General features: G+C 28.3%; 1 protein-coding gene across 2 annotated transcripts in view; it reads left to right on the forward strand.

Annotated features, from left to right (window-relative positions):
• The first annotated feature begins 401 nt into the window (after positions 1 to 401).
• Positions 402 to 21,999, forward strand: part of LOC113553756 (aromatic-L-amino-acid decarboxylase-like) — a 30,177-nt gene continuing 8,579 nt past the window's right edge. Inside the window, exons 1-3 of one of the 2 annotated variants that reach the window (XM_026957271.2) lie at positions 402 to 713; positions 16,709 to 16,902; positions 21,540 to 21,664. In XM_026957271.2, coding sequence (XP_026813072.1) covers positions 21,585 to 21,664 — 80 coding nt within the window. In that variant the 5' untranslated portion in view covers positions 402 to 713; positions 16,709 to 16,902; positions 21,540 to 21,584. The remainder of the gene's footprint in view (positions 714 to 16,708; positions 16,903 to 21,539; positions 21,665 to 21,999) is intronic. The other variant, XM_026957263.2, reaches the window with a different exon arrangement.

Here is a 21,999-nt window from a genome sequence, read left to right on the forward strand (position 1 = left end):
ACAATAATGGTAATAATAATTTTTATAATAATAATAATAATAATAATAATTATTATTATTATTATTATCATGACGGATCGTCCTACCCCACCATCGGGCGATTTTCCCCCCTCACCGTCGTCGTCGCACGTTTCACGCCTAAACGTTTCCCCGGTCTCGAAACGCCTCACGTCCGAGTGCGTGCACTGAGCTTACGCGGCTGCGATCAGAATTGAAAAAAAAAAATCAGACAAATACGAATATTGTTATCGTACAGTCTTCGGGGATTTTTTTTTTCACTTCTTGCACGCTTCGCTCATTATATTTCAATTTTTTTTTTCTCGTTCCCCGCTCGGGTTACGTTTCGGCGGTGGCGGAGGTCTACGTATATTTCCACTAGCTACCTATATAAAGACGTGCGCGTTATCGGACGGCCGGCGTACGTTGTTTATCGAACTCGTGTGCCCGTCGAGGCAATATTAATATATTATACATTATAATATTCACCGTTGGCGCCGTATCTTTATTACTGTACAATCATTAAGTCACAACACCGGCGCTCGCTGGTACCCATATATCAACGTGTGTGGATTTCGAACGAACGAGAAAATAAGTCCAATCGCTTAGTGAACGGATATCTACGTTTGCCCACCCACGTGCACGCAGACACGCCGTACACCGTATATACTGCGCCTGTTACGGTCCATCCAAGCGCACTTCACATTTCCATCCAAGTGAGTTTTGTTTTTGTTATATTTCCGTGTTACTTTCGGTTAGGGTACGGTACACGCGCCTACCGTGATGATTATAATATTATAATAATATGTGTTTATTAACCATCGCACCGTTATTGTTATTGCATGATTGTAGTAGGCACAGGTTTATTGTTGCTTTTAAAATATTTTACATATTTATTTATTTTTACCGCGCGCGTTTAGTAAAATAATAGATTTATGGACTTGTGTTGTTTATACGTTTCAATGTTATCTATTAAGATATATGTGTACTACTATTTTAAACGACAATATTATTACGTTTGATCACTATCGTCCGTTCGCATCGTGTTGCACTTTGGTTGCTTTTCAAATAAGAATTCGTTTTTAATTAGAAATTGTGTAGGTGTCTTCGTCATATTACGCGCCTGTATTCGTCTACATCGTTGCCGGCTGCCTCCGTGTCTCGGTTACTATCGAATTGTCTGCAGTGAAAGATCTCGACCGTGAATCGCATTATTACACTTTCCCGTGTATTTTAATCTATATTGAACTCGAAACTTGTAAAGTCTATTCGCAAAGAACATTTTTTAGCGTGCCCAAATATTCACGTTATTAGACTGATAACGTTAAAGAAAAACTTTAATGAATTGTCGAATTCGTATAGAAAATATTAGAGTACCTACTATAATAAAATATTAAGTGTACGTATTACGCGTAATCGACTTTATAAGGATAATATGATATTCGTGGCTTTTGTGATATTACTCATCCAAACCGACAGACAATTAAATCTTCTTTCACGCGACTTTTCATTGCGCGCGATACTACAATCTGCTAATTAAATAAATTCCAAATTTCACTCAAGTCTACTCTAATATTACAACAATATATTTATACATTATATTCATATATTCACACGGAACAATTTATACCGGTCTGTTGTATTTGTAGAGTATAACGAAAAAAAGGCGTTGTAAATGACTGTTATAAGCCTATGGTATTGTTATATATTTTCGACAATACCTGTTGAATGCTTCAATCTGACGTTTACAATATTAAGTCATTTTTTTTAAATTTATTTGAATACCACTTAATCAATATTTTTTTAAATAAATTTAATAAATATGTATTATAATAATGCAGTATATTATAGCATTGCAACGTATCCTATTATAACACATATTTTAATCATATTCTTTAAATTGTATTTAGATCTTTTTATCACTACACCAACATAATTTTACGCCTAATATATTTAATATTATATAACCACCGTCATATTTTGTCTAGAATTTCGAGCGTTTAGGAATTGACACTTGAGTAAGTATCGGTGCTCGTGAAGCGTGCAAACCTTGTGTAACCGCTATACTAGTTCAATCGTTCATAATTTGAACAATACATATAGGACAATTATATTTAATACTCAGTCTGGGTGATCCATCTTAGGTAAGAAACTATAATTATTTCATCAAATATTTAAGCTGTTGAGAATATTTTTCCCGTAATTTTAAATCATTATAAATATGTATTTTTACTATTTTTATTATTTTAACTTTATCCTTTTTATTTTTTTGAATGGCAGCATTTTGTATTCCTTATTGTAAAGTAGAAAATTTCATGAGGTACTTCGATTTTTAAAAATTGAATTAGTAGTTTAAGAGTTATAAGTTTAGATGAGTAACACACAGTGGGAAACGTAGTTTTCTACTTCACTCATTTAAACTTTGAATACTTACTAGTACCTATCAATTTATAACCAATAATTGATAGGTATATAAACTAACTTATCCGAGATTTTATTTTTATGCCGAAATATTACAAAGGATATTGTGTATCAGAATATGAAATTAAGAATCTATTTTAACATTAAAAAAAGTAAGACAATTATAACGATAACGAACAAAAAAAAAAAATATTTTCTGAATTAATTAGCGTTTTACCTAGAATACTTGTACACGAAATGAATCACTCAGTATAAACCTACATAGAGTTATTATTATTCTCGTTTGTATAATACTATTATATAGTCTAGGTGGTAAACCCACTAGACGCGTATGTGTACACAGTGCGTAAATGATTTTAGAGTGCTCGTTTTAGAAACGCTACCACGGTATACATCGATCTCAGCTCAAGCGAGAATTGCTTTTGATCTCGTTTACGCCAAGTTTAAACCGCCCTAACCGTGTAATAATTAAACTGCTCGGAAAAACCTTTTGACTGCTTACATTTTGATCAAATCTGTGTTTCTCACTATTTTTGACATTTTTTAAAACTATATGTGCCACGTACGTTAATAATTGAAAAACTACAAGTATTGCTTAAATTAGTGTTTTTAGTTTGAACTAAACGTTAGTTTTAATTCAGAAAATGACTATAAATGGCTCAATGAAATTTAAAAATAATAAACAATTTTCAATAAATGTATACTCGACAGGAATAACAATTAAAAAAAAAAAAAAAAAAATCATCGTGTTTGATATTATTATACGATAAAATAGGGTTCTATATTTAAGCTTCGAGAGAACCTAATATTTTATTATAGTTTTATCCATTATCGAAAAACGCCTGTACTATTTATATAGGTTAATATACATTATTGTATCTTACGCCGGTATCGATCAATTAACATTAAATTATTACCAATCTATCAATACGTAACTTCGCTATTCGATACATCATATACCATAGTAAGTTTGCAGTATTTACAAATTACCAAATACATAGTATGTAATACCTACCTATTATATATACGGTTCTACTTGTATTGAATGGTTTTCGAACTTCGGCCATTGCACGTGTGGTGTAATAGATTGTTTTCGGATCGTATAAAAGTATTTGAAAATAATATGCGTGTATTATTTGTAATAATTATCCGGAGGTATATCTTCCTCAATTCGTTAGACGAGCGTTTGACTGCAAATTACGGGAATGACGTTTTCGACAATATACGTACTATCGTAAATTTATGATATTCTTTTGAAAATGACGAATGAGTCGTAAATTTAAGATCTGCGACGAAATCTTTTATAACAACATGCGTTATGTATTTCGTCATAGCTATAATGCCAGTTATTGATATGTGTGTTAGATGATTGTGTATACAGATACATTATACAGTTGATGATATGTTTGTAATAAGTAATAACTTTTTTAAAAACAATGAACTTAAATTATACTCTTTAATATTTATGCATTATTGTAATTATACTGAAACAATAATTTATCACTTAAATAAATTATAATGTATTAATTTAATATTGAATACATAATGCCGATACATAATACATAATTAACCGATGAACTAAATTTTAATTTAAAATTTCGTTATTATTTGCCCATTGTTATGCGGTATGGAATACTTTTAATTTTGAATATTTTATAAACTAAGTAGTTCTTATAGTAGCCATGTTTACAGGGGATTTGGAAGTTAACCATTCACTTCCAAATTCTCGCCGTAAAATATTATACATGAAAACATGTCTTACTTATATATAATATCATAACTTTTAGTTTGAAACGTATATTGGTTCAATGATTTATAAACAAATTTTTTTTTCGGTATACGTGTTCTCGGTTCATAGTATAATATGAGCCATGAATCAGGATATTTAAATAAAATGCAACAACCATAACGAAATAATACCATTTCTTTAATTTCATACTTCTTATTTAATCAATATATTTTTAAAAATAATTGCATAATTATATGAAATATATAATAACATATAATGTATTTTAATTATAGTCTTTAAATTATATTTAGATTTTTTTTTTATGTACCTATACGATTATATATAGTTGGGCACCTATATTTTCGTGAAAATATAAAATACTTATGCATATTTAGTTAAAAAAATACCACTTTTTAGCCCTTTCTCATGAAATGCATATTTTTATATTTTTCAACGCGTGCTATAGAAGTCGTTGCATAATTAAGTTCATTTTTGGTGTTTTTTGATGAATATGCATGTTATATATTTTATTGTTGAAAAGTGTTTCTGTGTCTCGAGTTATGAGTCCTTAGTGCTTAAAAGTACATAGCTGATTCAAAATTGAGAACAAAATTAAAGTTACTGATAAAATATTTAAAAAGTTGGTAGATCTATAGTAAATACATTATAAATTATATTACATTAATTATTGTCAACACTTCAAAGTATAAATTGTCAATATTTTAACGATTAGGTAGATTAAGTTACTTATTCCTATAACGGCTACGTACCTATTGATAAATTTCCTTTTAGTATGCTATAATATTACCAATATAATAAAATTAATATTTGAGTTGAAAATATCAAGACAATTTTTATGATATTAAATTAAAATGTATCAGTTTAACTTACTAATTGAGTTTTCGCCTGTTTTAAGATGTAACAAGGGTATAATAAAATTTTCGTGCAACCCCAAAGAAGGCACAATAAGAATACATAACAAATAGATAATGAACAAATTACTATATAGGTATAAACATTCTTCGAAAGCATAATAAAGTTGGATATAACCAATTGCAGATCACCTTAATTCAGAAATTAAATTTATGTATAAGGTTATAAAGTTGAGGCTATATCGATTGATTTAAGTATTAAGCAATCGAAATCTAACATAAATATATAGTATATTAAACTATTCGAATTACCTAAAATTTTTTTAATTTATTTATAATAGCACAATATTATCGCCGTGTACCATTTATTGTTATTTTTTTTTTTAGAATCACTCGTACTTTTTTTTAACTTTTAAACATTTAATGTTGTATTCGAAGTAACTTTGAATTGCTTTTGTTAATAACTGTTTGTGTAGGTGGTCCACTTCCCACAAGGTTCTGATCAACTACATTACATCATAGTTTATTCTAGAAACGCTTTTCAAGAAATTCGATTTAAATACGTCCACTTGACTGTTATTAAATTCGATATTGAATTCGAAGCACAAGGCGGGATGACGTTTTTGACAAATGAGTTGAGATTTTATAACAGCAAAGCGCCATGCGCTGTCGAATCATTTTTCACGTCCGTTTCTAATGGGTTTTTGGAGCGTGATTTCTCGGTTATAATGTATATGTGTTGGTATGCGCGTTTATAATATTAGGTTTACATGGCTACATATTGTACAGGCAATTTGCACGGTCCGAATCAAATTGTTTAAAATTAAAAACATTTATTTCCGAAAAATGCAAAACGATACGACCCCCAACAGGCTGTTGTCACGCGACTCTAGCATATTATACTTTGGGTGTTATAAATAATGGTCATATTATATTATTTACAGGGTGTTTCTTTTAGCGTAATATAATCATTATTTTAATTATTTTTTCTAGACAAACTTTTTGAAATAAATGGCAACTTTTATAATTGAGGTTTCAATTTTTTTTTTTTACAGTTATTATCATTATAGTTATTCTATAATTTTATTTTTTTAAATATACTTAAACAATTTGATTTCTCAAAAAGTTAGTGAATATTTTCTTCACCTCCGAACGATATCATCATATCAAAATCCCGAAAACGTGCATCAACTGCAGATTGAACATTACCGAGTGATTGCCAAAAAAGTATGATTAAAATAGAATAATAATTATTATACGTCGTATTAAATTATACAGTATAGTAATAAAACTCTTTGTTAAACCTGACGTTTACGTATTTCCATATTCGTCCATTATTGTGAAAATGCTCTTCACCGCAGTGTATAATATTATAGAGACGGCACGATATAGTTCCGATTCGGAATACGTACCATCGATTAAAATGGATAGACTGAAATCGTTCTCGGTGTGCTACTTTCATCGGAGTGGTTTCAAAGTTGTTTTTTTCGGAATAATATTTTAAAATTCTAAAATATCAGGTGCATCGAGCAGGTTTTAATAAAATTTCCGTTCTGGCTGTAATAGTGTAATATTATAGGTAAGTTGGTAAGTAGATAACGTACTACGTATAGCAGATGGTAATAACGTATTGTAGATAATGATAAATTATTTCAATTGTCTTTCTTTTTTCATTAAAAGTTTGCCAGTATTCGTTGATGTGGTTTGTCGTTAACATTGTGGAATGGCGCGTATAGTAGGTACTTATAGTAAAAAAAAACTATTTGTGTGTGTGTGTGTGTGTGTATCGTTTTGTTCAATAAAATTATGTTACAACAACTGATATTTAATATTAAAATTTATAACATACATGTATAATCATAGTTACGTGTATGTATAGAGACTATTAAATGAACTAAAAATGTGTATTATATATAATTAAATATTATGAATTATGATGTAAATACACATTAATAATATCAAAATATCTTTCAATATAAAAAAATATATAAACATTGAGCATAAAATATTTTTTGATAAAATAAATAAAATTATATGGTTTTAGGATAATAAAATATCGTTTTCGACAGTGGCAACACCAAACTTTATTTGACTAGGGTACAATATTTCTTTTCAATAATCGTTGGAGGCTACGATATTTCAATATTATCGTTATCCCTTCACTTAATCTTGATAAATATATTTCCTCACACCAAAAAATATAAACAATATAAATTATAGTAGATAACAATAATTAATTCCTTTCTAAATACCTTGATAAAATACCAGAATTTAAGATAATGTATTAAAAAATAATATTATAAGTTATGTTATACACAAATAAGAGTGCATATTATTTTATTACAATATACGATTATGTATATTTTTTTATAGTATTTAATCCGTAAATTGGTCTACAATGAATGTTATCTCCATGATTATATTATATTATAATATACACAAATTCAATTATTAAATTTTTTTGTTAAATTTCAATCTTTCAAATACAGTTCAGGAAGAACAAAATATAGTTCGCACTAAAGCACTATACATACCCTCTTCTCCATAGTACTGCCGCTATCGATTTCCGACTATATCAAGTCGTTTCAAGATGATTCATCGTTAATTTTATTACTAAAAAATATTATTTATACACACGCGATATTTTTTTCTCTCTTCTATAATTTATTGTGTACGAAATTCGGACTGAAAGTATGATTTTACTGCATGATTTTATTCGAATTTTAATACATTTTTTTCAATCTTTAATCGGAAATCGATGTTATAATATAGTTGAATTCTAAACACTCTGACACTGCGTTATAAATATAAAAAAAAAATATTGTTAAAATGCGATTTTTATAATTTTTTATCTGATAGCTTCAGAAATGTGTTATTATATAAGCGCGCATTTTTGCGTCTGAGTTGTCTATTTTACTTATTCGTAAAAATGTCAACTATCGACTTCCATATTATTATTCCGTTAACAATATTCATTAGACAAATAAAAAATGGTGTACGCCTCTTAATCGTCGTATAGTGCAGATTTTTTTGTGGTACTTGTTTCACAAACTCTCCTCTATACCCAACATCCTCTCATCCTTTGTACTCTCTCCTTATCCAGCTAAATAATAATATAATACTATGGGTTGTCAAACACTACACCGACTGCAGTAATGTATTACATTACATCGTCTACCTACGTATATTTGCATACGACGATCGAACCTGCATACACGTATTGTATAATAGTCGTGTTTTACATTTAGATTAGATGAATCGCTACATCCCCACAGTGTAACGCGAAGGCAAATTTAAATATTTTAACGAAATCTTAAGGCGAAAGAAAAAGAAAAAAAACGCCAAATAATGCACACACTATAGTAATGGGATGTACGGAGTTTTATTTTGGCAGGTCTGCAGATATTATATAATGCGTATATTTATTGCCGAGGTATTTACGCGACAATAACATCGCCGGAGACGATATTGTCGCACAAAGAAACGGATTAACTATCAAAAAAATATAAAAATATACCTATGGTAAAACATTCAATGGTTTACAAGCGTACTTTCCAAAATTGTATGTAAATATGAATAATGTGGGTACGCTAGTCTTATCTTCGGAAACTGAAATGTGTGAAATTTTCAACTAATCTGACTGTAAATAAAGTAATCTCGTTTCGATTTCAAATTCATACATATAAATATGCATGCTATATGATAAAATAATATTATTCTTAGTATAAAACACCACGCATATTCTATTATACTAACATAGATACACGGAAGTGATAATACATATTATGCTATATTATATTATATTCACGATAATACGAGAGATAGATTACGCAGTAATAATACAATATAAATAGTACACAATCGTTTACGATTTTAGATATATTATAAAGTGTACTCGAATTCAAAGACCAAACTCGTCAAAGGATTGTCTTTTATCTGCATCAGAATATCAGTTTGTAGTGAGGATCGAAACATTAAAATTGTTTTTTCTTATTCTTATTAAAATATCTATGGTGAATGTTTGCCACCGTATAATGTACGTATTTTGTGTCACATAAAATCTAATATCGGTAATAAATAACTTAAATGTAAGCCGAATATAATTACAACATCGTTAACGATTCAGAGCGTTGAAATATTATAATATTGTAACAGAGTATTCTGTGTATCATACATGTTGGAAAATGGGGATTTTATAAATTTCGGATTCCATGACTCACGATTGCGAGTCAACAGATTTAACGATATAATATAATATTAGTTATTACGGTTGCCATCTACTTATATATTAAATATAACGCACGAAATTTTAGCGAACATTAATAATGATTATGATGACTGCTGACAAGTATGACGACATGACAAAATGTATGTACAACACCTAATCACCGCGTTAATTATATACAAACACTATGTTAAACAAACAAAATGAGCTTAAAATCGAATTAATAACTATCAAAAATACGAATTCTAAGGAAATTCTACAGACCATGCCCGGTCATCCTCGTTAATTTGTACAGCGAAGGTCGACATCGGTATTATGACGTACAAAAAAAAAAATGATTATAGTACACATTCAGTGATAACTTCAAAAGGCTTCAAAATACTTTTTTTGGAATAATAACTTAATATATTGATTATTTTGATAGAAGAGCCATTATTCTTATTACTATTTTTGTTCAATAGAAAATATATTATATCTATTTTTACTACTAAAAATGTATAAAAAATAAAAGTTATGAACAATTTTTAACATATTCTAACAATTGTTATACTTACCTAATATTAAATAATATAAAAAAATAAAATCGACACATTATGACGCCGTGACTTGCATTTAAAAGTTTCTATTCATAGTCAGAAACCCCAATAATAGACGGATGAAAAACTTAAAACACAGATGGCGTTTTAAAGATTATAATATTTTAATAGTAAGTACTATTACCTGTATAATGTAAAATACGTTATACTTTTACTTTTGGATAATCTTCACGGTCGTCACGCGATAATGATATGGACACTGAAAAGTATAGGTATAAACGAAAATAATTATTAAAATATTGTTAATATAATGTTGTTTGAGTCAGGTGCTAAGAATCATTAGTGAAAAGCGAAAAAAAAATGTCGACTAAAATAAGAGTTAAACTCAGACTACTAGGTCGGATTGTTTTACATTCGTTTTGCAATCTCGCTGTGTTGAGAATAGTTATGTTACGTGGACAATGGTCATACAATAAATAAAACACGACTGTGACCGATCGTTAGAAAACGTTAAGCAACATCAATAATAACATTTAAACATCTAAATGCCATAAAAAACGTCTTTTTAGGGGTTTTACGGAATCTATTTGTAAGTTGTATATTTACGATACTAATCGAAACGGACAGAGAACAACAATTGTTGTGTTTAAATTTATTATGGTATTATGCAGCTGTAAATGCTTTGAATAGCTTGTATAGTTATTAATATTATGTGTAACCACTTATCTCGTTAGATTTTTTTTTTTTAACGCATCGGCTGCAGCGAAAAGGACTAAAATATTTGACACACGTTTCACAATACTATATTGTCGGGTTTATTTTCTTTATTTTCGCCGAGTTTAATGGAAAACGTTTCGCGTGAGTCGCGCTCATTTTTTCGGTGAAACGAAATAAAAGCACCACCATCGTCATGGCGTACATTACACCTATAATATAGAGCGTAGGTAGTAGGTACATTACGTTAACACTTAAAATAATACGAATTATCGTTGTTGTACATTTTGTAACATAATTAGAAATACGTATATAATAATATTATAATATAATGGAAATATAACAATAATATATATATATATACATCGCTACTACGGCCGTATAACTATTATCTGTTTTATATCTACATTGAATATTATCTAACGGTCGTGTGACATGCGATTTAAAAAAAGTGCGATGAGTACGTTTTTAAAACGGAAGAATATATAATATAATAATAACACGATTGCAGTATAGACATGTACAAATTAAATAATGTAATTAAAATGGACGAATGTATAGTATTATATTATTACATATAGTCAGATATAGCCTGGAAGATCCGATCACTTCGATCGTTTTTGAACCATCATTTTTTGGCAATACATAATATCAATATTGTGGTTCACGTATAAATCCGTATACGACTACCGTCTTCACGGTTTACACGTTTATCGGCCATTGGTCGTACGAAAAATATTTATAATATCACGTCGTTCACGTCGACAATTACATTTTGTTGTTCAAAAATTTAAATTTTATAGGTCCGAGGTGACTGGATGAATATGATATCTGTACGATAGAGACTTGTTATATTACGGTTTTTCAAGTTTTTTTTTCCAGTTTTGGTTTAACTATACGTATATTATAGGAATACGCGAAACGCACGTCTCGACAGTCTCGTTATATTTATATAATACCGTAGGTGTAATATAACAATGTTGTTTCGTTACAATCTACAGTTTTATCTTATTTAGTTTTAACTAATAATCTCGAATTGTATTTCAAAAATATGATATCAAATTATTATATGTTATTATAGTGTTATTACTTATTACTTTCTCGGATTCGATATAATGTTTTATATTGGTGTTATTTTTTTTCAAACCACATATTAGCATATAGTATGATAAGATATAATATGTAAAATTATTTTTATGCAAGAACTATTTTTCTTATTTTTTTAATCCTTGTTAATTAATTTTTTTTCTTAAATTAAAAAAAAATCATAATATTAATTAGATTATCAAATTTGTCTTTGAGATTACCATAAACGTTTGCACTTTTTTAAAATGAAATAGTTATACTTTAAAAGAAATGATAAATAATAATGTGCAAATTAGGTACATAAAATAATTTAACTGTAATAATACATTGAATGGATATCATTGGTAGAAAAAAAATATGATTTTAAAAATTACATTTTTACACTGCCCTACATACCATAGAAATTCTATGGAAGTATGTGTAGGAATTTTATAAACTATAATTTGAATAATAATATTGATCATTTCTTCACTGATAAAACGTGTCAAGTATTCTATAGATTACCCATATTTAAATATTTATACAATGTGTATAATATAATATACATAATAATATAATTATAAGTAAGTGTTAGTCATGCCGAAAATTAGAAAATAAATTTTCGCTTTTAGTTTAAATAGAGTGATTCATCAAGCACAATACACACCCATTTTAATTTAATAATGCATTTTAATTTTTTTGAATTTCTAGATATACTGACCATATTTTCAAGTTCTTGAGATTTTTTATGCCACTCAAGGCATGTCTTGTAGTGATTAAAACTTCTTTTTTTTAAATTAAAACTACTTTTTTAATCTAAATTATTTAGTGGATGATAGATGATTTTTTTGAAGGATTTCGATGTACCTAATTGAAAATTTGACAGGTAGTATTTCAGTTATTTATATGTTTTACTTAAGGATAAAAAATGGTTGTACAACATTTTAAAAGAGATGTTATGTATTCCAAACCCATTATTATGAACCTATTATCTTTAGTATACAAAATTAAATAGTTTAAAAACTACTCATTCTAATTTTGAATAAGGTACATAAAAATTTTCAAAAAAATTATCCACCAAATAATTTAGAGTAAAACACTGATTAACATTATTTTGAGAAATAGAAGTTATGTCGCCATAGAAATTTTTTAAGCAGTACAAACCTCATGAATTTATATTAATTTCTAAGTATCTTTTAAAGTTCTGAAAATCAGATTTTGAATAACTGCATTTATGTAGAAAAAAAAGGGATGAGTAATGAGTATGCTTGGTGAATCATCCTATATATATATATAATATATAAACCATTTATTGGTTTTACTTTATAGGAAATATTGTAAAAGTGTCAAACTATTGATAATATAACGATTAAAATATAGAAGTACTCAACTAACGCCTATACAATATGTTTCATTATAATTTTTAAATATTTATGTACTGTCTTTTAAAGTTTTGTGAGTATATATTATATTGTTTAACTTTAAATTACCCATCGTTATTATATAGCTTTTTGGTGATAATATATTAATATATATTATATTATTTAAAAAGATAATAAAAAACTAACCATTACATACGATAGAATATTATTGACAATATTAATATTTATATATCAAATAGGTAAATCCACTGGCTGTGGACTAAAGCGACTACTGCAGGCCTCTTTTTAATAAATCCAATAATAAAAAAAAATCATAAGCGGCATCGTGACAACTTAAGTTCAGAAGACCGAATCCGAAAGACAAATTTCATAGATAATTTATTAATAAGGTGATTTAATTTTTTTGCCGGGTATGGATAGAAAGTCAGGGATTGGGTATACTCATATTTTATGTATTCTGTAGCATTAGATAAATGATGCAATTTATTAACTTAAATTTAATACAGAAGCATATATTAGGCATAGTAAGACTTGGCTAGACATTAAATGTTTTTGATAGAAAGCGTTTCAATTTAGTCAAGTTTTGATTTTCGACGATTGAAGTGTATTATGACAAATGTATTATCAAGGTGTAAATGTAGTTTTTTTTCTGATTTGGTTATGAAAATTTAATTCTTTGTTCAATGTCATAGTATATCATATTATTATATTGAATATATTGGGTTATATGCAAAATAGTCATGAACCATAGATATACATGCTATAATATTAAATAGGTAATATAAATTAAATTTTAAAATAAATTTAAAAAATTGGATTTTTTTTTACGAAATTACCTAACAATATAGTTAAGTGTATAATACAAAATTCTTAATAGCTAGTAACTACAATATTATATATATATGTATATCACTGTAATTTTACATTTCTATAGCTAACCTCGACTTGAATTTATTACTATGTATCTATAAATAATAATTAATATTAGTAATAATATTACTAATATTATCAATAAATAAACATTCGCTATGCTTTATATAATATATTATAATATACATATGTAAGTAGACATCTAAATTTAATAGAATATCTATCCCCAATGTACAATTTATTTTCCTTGTCAAATTATGTATTTTAATATCGATTACTACAAAATATTCGTGTACATATTACATTTTTCATTAAAATATACTTGATTACTTTATAGACTATAAATATTTAATATTCTTCGATATCGTTTATACCTACAGGCGCGGATGAAGCACCTCCCTTAGGCCTTAGATACCTACTTAAACTATTTCAAAACTTAAACTTAATTCCTATGCTTTTATGTGCTTGAAGTACATTTTTTCATTTAGCCCCCACCCTTATTTAATTTCTAGATTCGCGTTTATATACCTATATATATTGAAAACTTAACTATAACTTTAGAAATCAATCTCTAGAGATTGATAATTTTTAAATACTTTTTGCATAGTTTAGTACTTTAGTAGTTTTATTCTGTATCACTTATATAATGTAATTTTTCAATGAAAATTAAAATGTAATTTTCTTTTATCAATTAGTTTATAATTTGCTATATTGGAATAATTCTTTGTCTACGTAAGGGTCAAAATATGTGTGATGACTTATTGTAAAAAATAAAAATAAAAAGTACAATAATCATTAATCAACGCAAACATATTAGCTGATGATGATGTATAACGACGGGACACGTAAAAAGAGAAAAGAAAATAAGTCGAAAAAGTACTAACTTATCTGAGAACGAAATAAAAAAGTATCTTTTTGGATTGACCATAATGGTCTTATTATTTTTCACAGATAATTTAAGATACGAAAAATATGAAAATCAGGTATTAGGTTTCGAGTGGAGTGATGAATGTATTGATTTTATAATAATGTGTGTTTTTTGTTCTGTATTATGGCGTGTACACAATAAGTAGTCGATAAAATGTTTCAGTTTTGAACTTTGAGATTGGGTTTAGATAGAAAATCGGATCTAGCTTATACTTTTGAGAGGTCAAAATTTCTACTTTTTTGTAATTGGGAAAAATAAAAATAAAATTTCGGAAAAACTGAGATTTTTACACAAATCAAATAATGATAAAACTATTTTAGAAGTTGTAAGTAAATGCCGCGGCTAAAAATGTTTATCAGTTTATCATTATTATATAGTATCATAATTTTTATAACAATTATTTAGCCAATCATTCAATCAATTTTTAAAAACAAAGTCACTTATATTTTATTTAGTTGACTATTTCATATTATTATGATTTAAAATGCCACTTAGTAATATCAATTTCAAATAGAAAGTCTGGATATAGACATGATCTATTTTTAATTTTATACATAATGATATTTTTCCATATCTGAGTATAAAGTATATGGTTTTTGATTATCCGTTCAAATGACACGTACAATATAATATTCACAGCAAGCTCATTAAACCTATGATAGCTAGTCGTTATCATGAGACCGCAACGTAGTGAATTAAAAACCGAACGACGCGTTTTGTTACACATAATCGCACGGTCTTCGACATCGAATGATAATTATTAAATCCAGTCTTGTAAATTACTTGTTTAAAAGACGTATTCGAATACTTTCTCAAAGTAGTTCTATTTAAAATTAAGTACTTTTTATTTTTAGTTTATATGTTTTATATTTTGGATTCATTTATGTAAAATTGTAATAAAAATTGAGAAATAGATAATATAAAAACATAAGTCAAAATATATAATCCATATAAAAATATGAAGTATTACAAAAGGTAAAAGTTTTATTTTCTTAATAGATATAATAGCGTTTATGGGTAATATGATTTTACGCAAAACTAAGTGTCCAAGTCTAGTGCCCTCTATAGTATTCTATTGTATTATAACTGTCAACTATTGATGTATATTGAATAAGAATGATAACTTCATACTTCTTAATAATATAAAATAGGTAATATATTTTAAAAAACAATTATTATTTGTACATTTCCTTGCGTAATACGCTCAATATGTTTTCGATAATATTACATACTCATTTCGGGTGATTTACACGCCTAACCGAAAATGTAAATAACTTATCAAAGAAAACAGATGTCTGATGAGTAATCTATAGTTAAACTAAAATAAATTACTTAGTATAAAATACTCAAGGAAGATAATATTAAACACGAAAATGTTTAAAAAAATTCAATTCAATCGATTTATAAGGTAAAACAAAACATTACGTAAAAATGTTTGAAAGTATCTAATTATTTTTTTTTAATTATCTGTATTTTTCTTGAATTCGAATTTGAAATACTTTTCTACAAAATAATTATCTATATAGTTTATTTTACAAGACCTAATATAACTGTACCTATTAATTTTATAATGACCACTCAAAGGCCGTATTCGTTTTCGACGGTGTATAGTCATTGTTGTTGGCCGAGAAGAAAATATACGAGAAAATCGTGTCGTTTGTTATTGTTTATTATTGTTATTATATTGTTATAACATACATTATGTCGCGTTCGTAATAACATACAATATATTATTATTATAATGACATGACGTTATTCTCGAATTTTAGACATTAGATTATAATATTATAATATAGTGTTAAGTGCGAATATAAAATGACGGCGCACGAAGCGGGACGGGGTTTAGATGTATACATTGTACGTTGAGAGGGAGGGACACGGTGACGGGAGGACAGAGAAAGTGGTGTGATGTGGATAGGAAAGCGTGATATTATATTTTAAAATATTGTGTTATATTATTATTTATTAGTGATCGATCGGTGTGCGTTCTGAAGCGGTGAACGAAACAATTTGTTTTCGGACGTTCCGGTGGTGCAGTATATAATAGTGCAGGTGTTCGATTATAAGCGCAATCAGAAGATTATAACAATCACGTTATATACCTATCCTAAATAGGTACAACATAATATTATTATAATATTGTACCGTTTAGCGTAACCAGAAGTAAGTTTGTTAATTGTTTTTTTAATAATTGATAATATTTCTATTGTTGTCTAACATTCCAAAATATAATGAGTTACATTGTTGATAACTAGATTTGCATAGAAATTGTAGTTTTTCCCGTTTATATATTTTCAAAATACTAAAACGATTTTACTTTTGACTCTTAGAATATCAACTACCTTTTGTAAGTTTGATTTGCTACCAGCCTCAAAATACAAGTTCAAACATTTTTCTTCTAAAGTATCGAACAACATTATTTTAAATTATTTGTCAAACTATAATTTGTAATCACCTAAAAAGTAACAAAAAAAATTAAGAATATAAGAAATATAATGTATTGGTTTGTTTTTTGGTGGCCAAGGAAAACATTTCTGGCTATAAAATTTTGTTCGTCCAGGTCTTATTTTTGCCAATATCTTCAAGTTATTGAATATACATAATTAAAGGGTGGACAGTGAGCTTTAGAAGCTAAGTTTTGCTACATTTAATTACATAACCAAACTATTATTATTATTTTTTAATAAATATAATAACTAATTGCTTTGAAAGCTATATAAATCAAAATTCTTAAACTTTGAATCTAGTGGGCGGACTAAATTTTTGGAATAACCTATTTATTTACTAGTTTAATCAATGTTAAGTTAAAATTTCTAAAATTAATACCGAATATTTCGTACAAATACACAGATTTATTACATAATCAGTCATCCGGGTTAATGTTAACTACCAATAGGTCAAGCCACTGGGAATTTCCGAGTATATCGATATGTTTGATTATACATGTGCAACAAGTATATCAACTATGTACGTTTGTATAACGAACTTATAGTTTGCATGCCGACAAAGACACACATTTTTTCAAAATAATGCATATTTTTTAAACGTTTTTTTTTTTTTGTTGTTGTTGTTTGCAAAACTATATTTAAAGACGCTAATCCACCTACCGTGTACATTCATTTCTGAATATTAATAGTTCAAAACCGTGTACTAAATTCGTATAAGTACTACGGACTGATATTCCATTTACAATTAAAAACGTATTAGGTACTGGCACTTACTTATATATAATACATATATTGTACATATTATTTTATATTTATAATGCATAATATAATATTATAAATAATATATTCAATGGTTTTATACCATTTTTTTTTATATCATATAAAAACCACAATACTTTCGATATTGGTCATCGCGGTATCGCGGTGTTTTTACAGATTTGAAGTCAATGATAAATCGACGAGTTCGAAAAATGTACCGTGTACGTATACTTCTAAAAAGACTTAACCAATAAAGTTTTCGATTCGTTTGTCCCGTTTGGCGTAAGTATTATGTGAAAAACTAAAACGCTTTGACTGACTTTACTCTTGAGCCGGGTTCAAAACTATACGTGTTAAAAAGTTGAGCTTTGTCCAATTCTTAAAATTTTCCGGTAGATCATGGTAAGTAAATGATACCATGATAACAATGGTCAATCAGAATATAATTAAAGGCATACGGCATGGAAGATAACGTAGCTGTGAACCAGGGTTTGATATCCGTGGTTGTTGTGGTATAAAAATATTATAATATAGGTACTCACCGTCATAATTCCATAATTATTTTAGTCTGTGACCGGTCGTGACGTTAAAGATTGATGATAAAATGATGGTATGATAATAATAATAACAATAATTAGTAGTATTGTAGTATTTATCACGTGCGTATCGTAAACAGCGGAGTGGGGTAAACGGAGAGAAAAAAAAAATGCTAAGAAAAAAGCCAGACTGTTCGTGATATAAAAACGCCTTTCGTTAACCCCGTTAACGAGGTCGATCAATCGCGCATCGGCAGACATAACTCGCCGGCCGAAATGATTTTGACTAATGGCCGCGTCGTTGACACACGTCGAGCTCGTTTTCCACTCTCAACCGCTACGGCTTTCCGGAATTCCTCGAAGGGTCGAAACCGCAGTTCCGCGTATTGAAACACAACACACACACACACACACACTTACATGTACGCGGATCCCATCGACGTATGGGAACGGTCGAGTATTGTGTATTTAACGACCATCTGAGGATGAATCGGTATCTCATTGTTTTTGGTGTCTGAGATACGTTGTAGTTGGAGATGGGTGAGGGAAGGGCTATACGATTTTACCACACTATAGAATTTAACTATCATAGACATTAAAATATATTATAGTTAGATAAGATTTTAATGACTTAAAAAAAAAAAAAATTATTTATTGGATTTTTTACCTTGTACCATACAGCAATATATAAATATGATATTTGATAAATGTATACACGTATAAAAGCATAGTATGTACCTGAACGACTCTACTTTCTGTACGTGGTAAATCTAATCACTACAAAAACCTTCAAAAGTAATGATTAATTATTTTTAAAAATCTAAATATTTTCTTTCAAATTTAATATTCGAGAATAATCACTTACCACGTACAACAATTAAAAAAAAAAATAACTTGTTATAATATGAAAAATATAAAAAATGACATTTACAAATGACGTTATGGAACAAAAAATACATTCATGGTTAAAAATTCCCGAAAATACAAAATAAAATGTATACGTTTTGAATCATTGAAGCATAAAAAAATTGTATAGCTTGTTAGCATTATACATGATTATTAGAGAAAAAAAATTCAAAAGTTATCAACATCATATCTCTAGTTATTGTTATTGAATTGCAAAATTTTTTTTCCGACGTAATTGTCGGCGATGATTGTCGGTTGCCACCATCGTCGGTACCTAATCGAAATGAATTATAACGATTTCTTATGTACCAAAACGCCACTAAATCAAAAATCTTTCTATAATCATTCTAATACAGAGTTAAACATTTTTTCGTTATCCCTTGTTTCGATCTTGCCGAACAAATTAAATAAACGTCATCAAAATACTTGTTCAAATCTTTTTGATGGAAGCGAAATCGGTAATATGCATTTTTTACTTGGCCTCTCCTCATCATCGACGGGAAAACTGTAATATTATTTTCCGTTGGTTCCATCACGGCGATACGTACTGCTGTATTATTATACCTATAATATGTCGGGTTACACGAAAAATTGATTAATTTAATGATTCAATTACGGATAACTAAATCATATTAAAGAGACCATTAGCTCGCAATATTAATACATACATTTTTTTGTGATTATTCATACCACCCGGCACTATGCCATTATTTGTATATTATAATATCATGTTGTGGTAATAAATTATTATAATAATTAATATTATCTTACGACTGCCGTTGAATTGTCATCCAATATTGAACATAGAAATGCTGCAGCATCGCGTGGCTGGACCCCCTTTGTCGGCGCGGCGCTACGTTATTTCAACCTTTTTTTTATAATGTATCGCGCGGACCTTGATCATTTTTTTTCCGTTTTGTTTTTGCAGCATCATTATGGTTCCGCATATTATGTCGCGTCCATTAATCGCGCAACCTTTTCCAACGAAACAAAACCGAACGCGTCCTTAACACGACTTTGAATATATGTTTCGTACCCACTTGAACACTCGATCTGTACACATTCATACACACACACACACACACACTTCTGCAATATAAAGTTCGTTGATTCTCAAAATAACAATACGTGTTTGAAAACTATGAACGCAGTCAAAAATGTGTAAAAAATATCGTTACGACGTACACGTTATAACAATATAAGCAATATCGATTAATATCCTTGAATGTCTATTAATTTTTTTTTCTCGGAAAGAAGTTTCAATATTATACGTACAGGGTGAATCTTTTATCATTATTTCAAAAAGTCTTCATGTTTTTGAAAAAAAAAAAAATTTACATAGTTTCAAGTTATCAAAAAAAACAAAGTTTTTATTAAAAAATTGTATTTTTAAATATTTTTATCGTTATATTTTTTTTAAGTTTTTTACTTTTTTGAATGACAACATAGTTTTAATGTCAATATTCCAAAACAGAATATTGTTCTAAGTATTTTGATACATAAAAATCGAATTTAGGGCGAGTAGTTAAAGTTTTGATGCGCGGAGTGGAGTGGTACGGGGTAACCCCGCAAAATGTTTGTCCACTACTCCGCTTGTCTAAACTTTAAATACGTATAATTAGTGGTTCATGATAAAAGAATCACTCTGTATATATATATATCGCCGTATAAACTATAGTCTAATTGTCTAATACAAAGAACAATACAACGATCACCAGTAGCGCATCTTTTTCTCGGTAAAGTGTCAACACATATGTTCTGTCGGGATTCAAACTGCTATTGCAGTTAATTGTATGCACCAAACGCGAATCATTATTAATCATCCGAATGCTTGCGTAGGTATTATTATATTGTACATCATACAGTATGTACATATTATTATTATGATCTATGCTCGCTGCAACGTAATTATTTTAAAACAACCGTAGATGAGCGTGTTATTGCATTAATTTGATTCGAAATCGAGAAACTATTATCATTACGCGTACGCGTGTACGATTAAAACCTAACGGTTTTTTTTTGCAATAAATCTTACCAGGTTTCAAGTGGTATATTATAGTTTATGGGTTTTATTGTGTCGTAATGTCATAAATAATTATTTCGTTTTCAATATTAATCAAATAACGCTAATTTATCATGTTATTTTGTTTAGGTAATACGATTGTTTTTTCGTCGTTCATCGTAAAATAAACCAAAAATGGATTCTGAGTCGTTTAGAATATGCGGGAAGACCGTCATCGACTATATCGCCGACTACATAGATAACATCCGAGACAGGTATAAAAAAAAAAACTATTTTCTCCGTCGTAATTGTCGCAATATTATGATAATATGTAATGTATATATGTGTATATAATTATATATAACTGAATTAGAATACCTATGTAATAAGATAACACAAGGTGTCATTGTGTTACAATATATGTAAGTTTCTGGTCAAGTGTACGTGATCTATACTCATACAGATTGCGACAGTGACGATAGTGTGATCTAAAATAGATTCATTATAATATAATTTGTATTTTGTAGAGATGTAATATGCGTATACAGCTATTTTTCAGTATGTTTAATTATAACGTCACTAAATACACATTGACTTATTGCCAAATATG

The sequence above is a fragment of the Rhopalosiphum maidis genome, chromosome 1 (genome assembly GCF_003676215.2).
Source record: "Rhopalosiphum maidis isolate BTI-1 chromosome 1, ASM367621v3, whole genome shotgun sequence".
In the NCBI taxonomy this organism is placed as follows: domain Eukaryota; kingdom Metazoa; phylum Arthropoda; class Insecta; order Hemiptera; family Aphididae; genus Rhopalosiphum; species Rhopalosiphum maidis.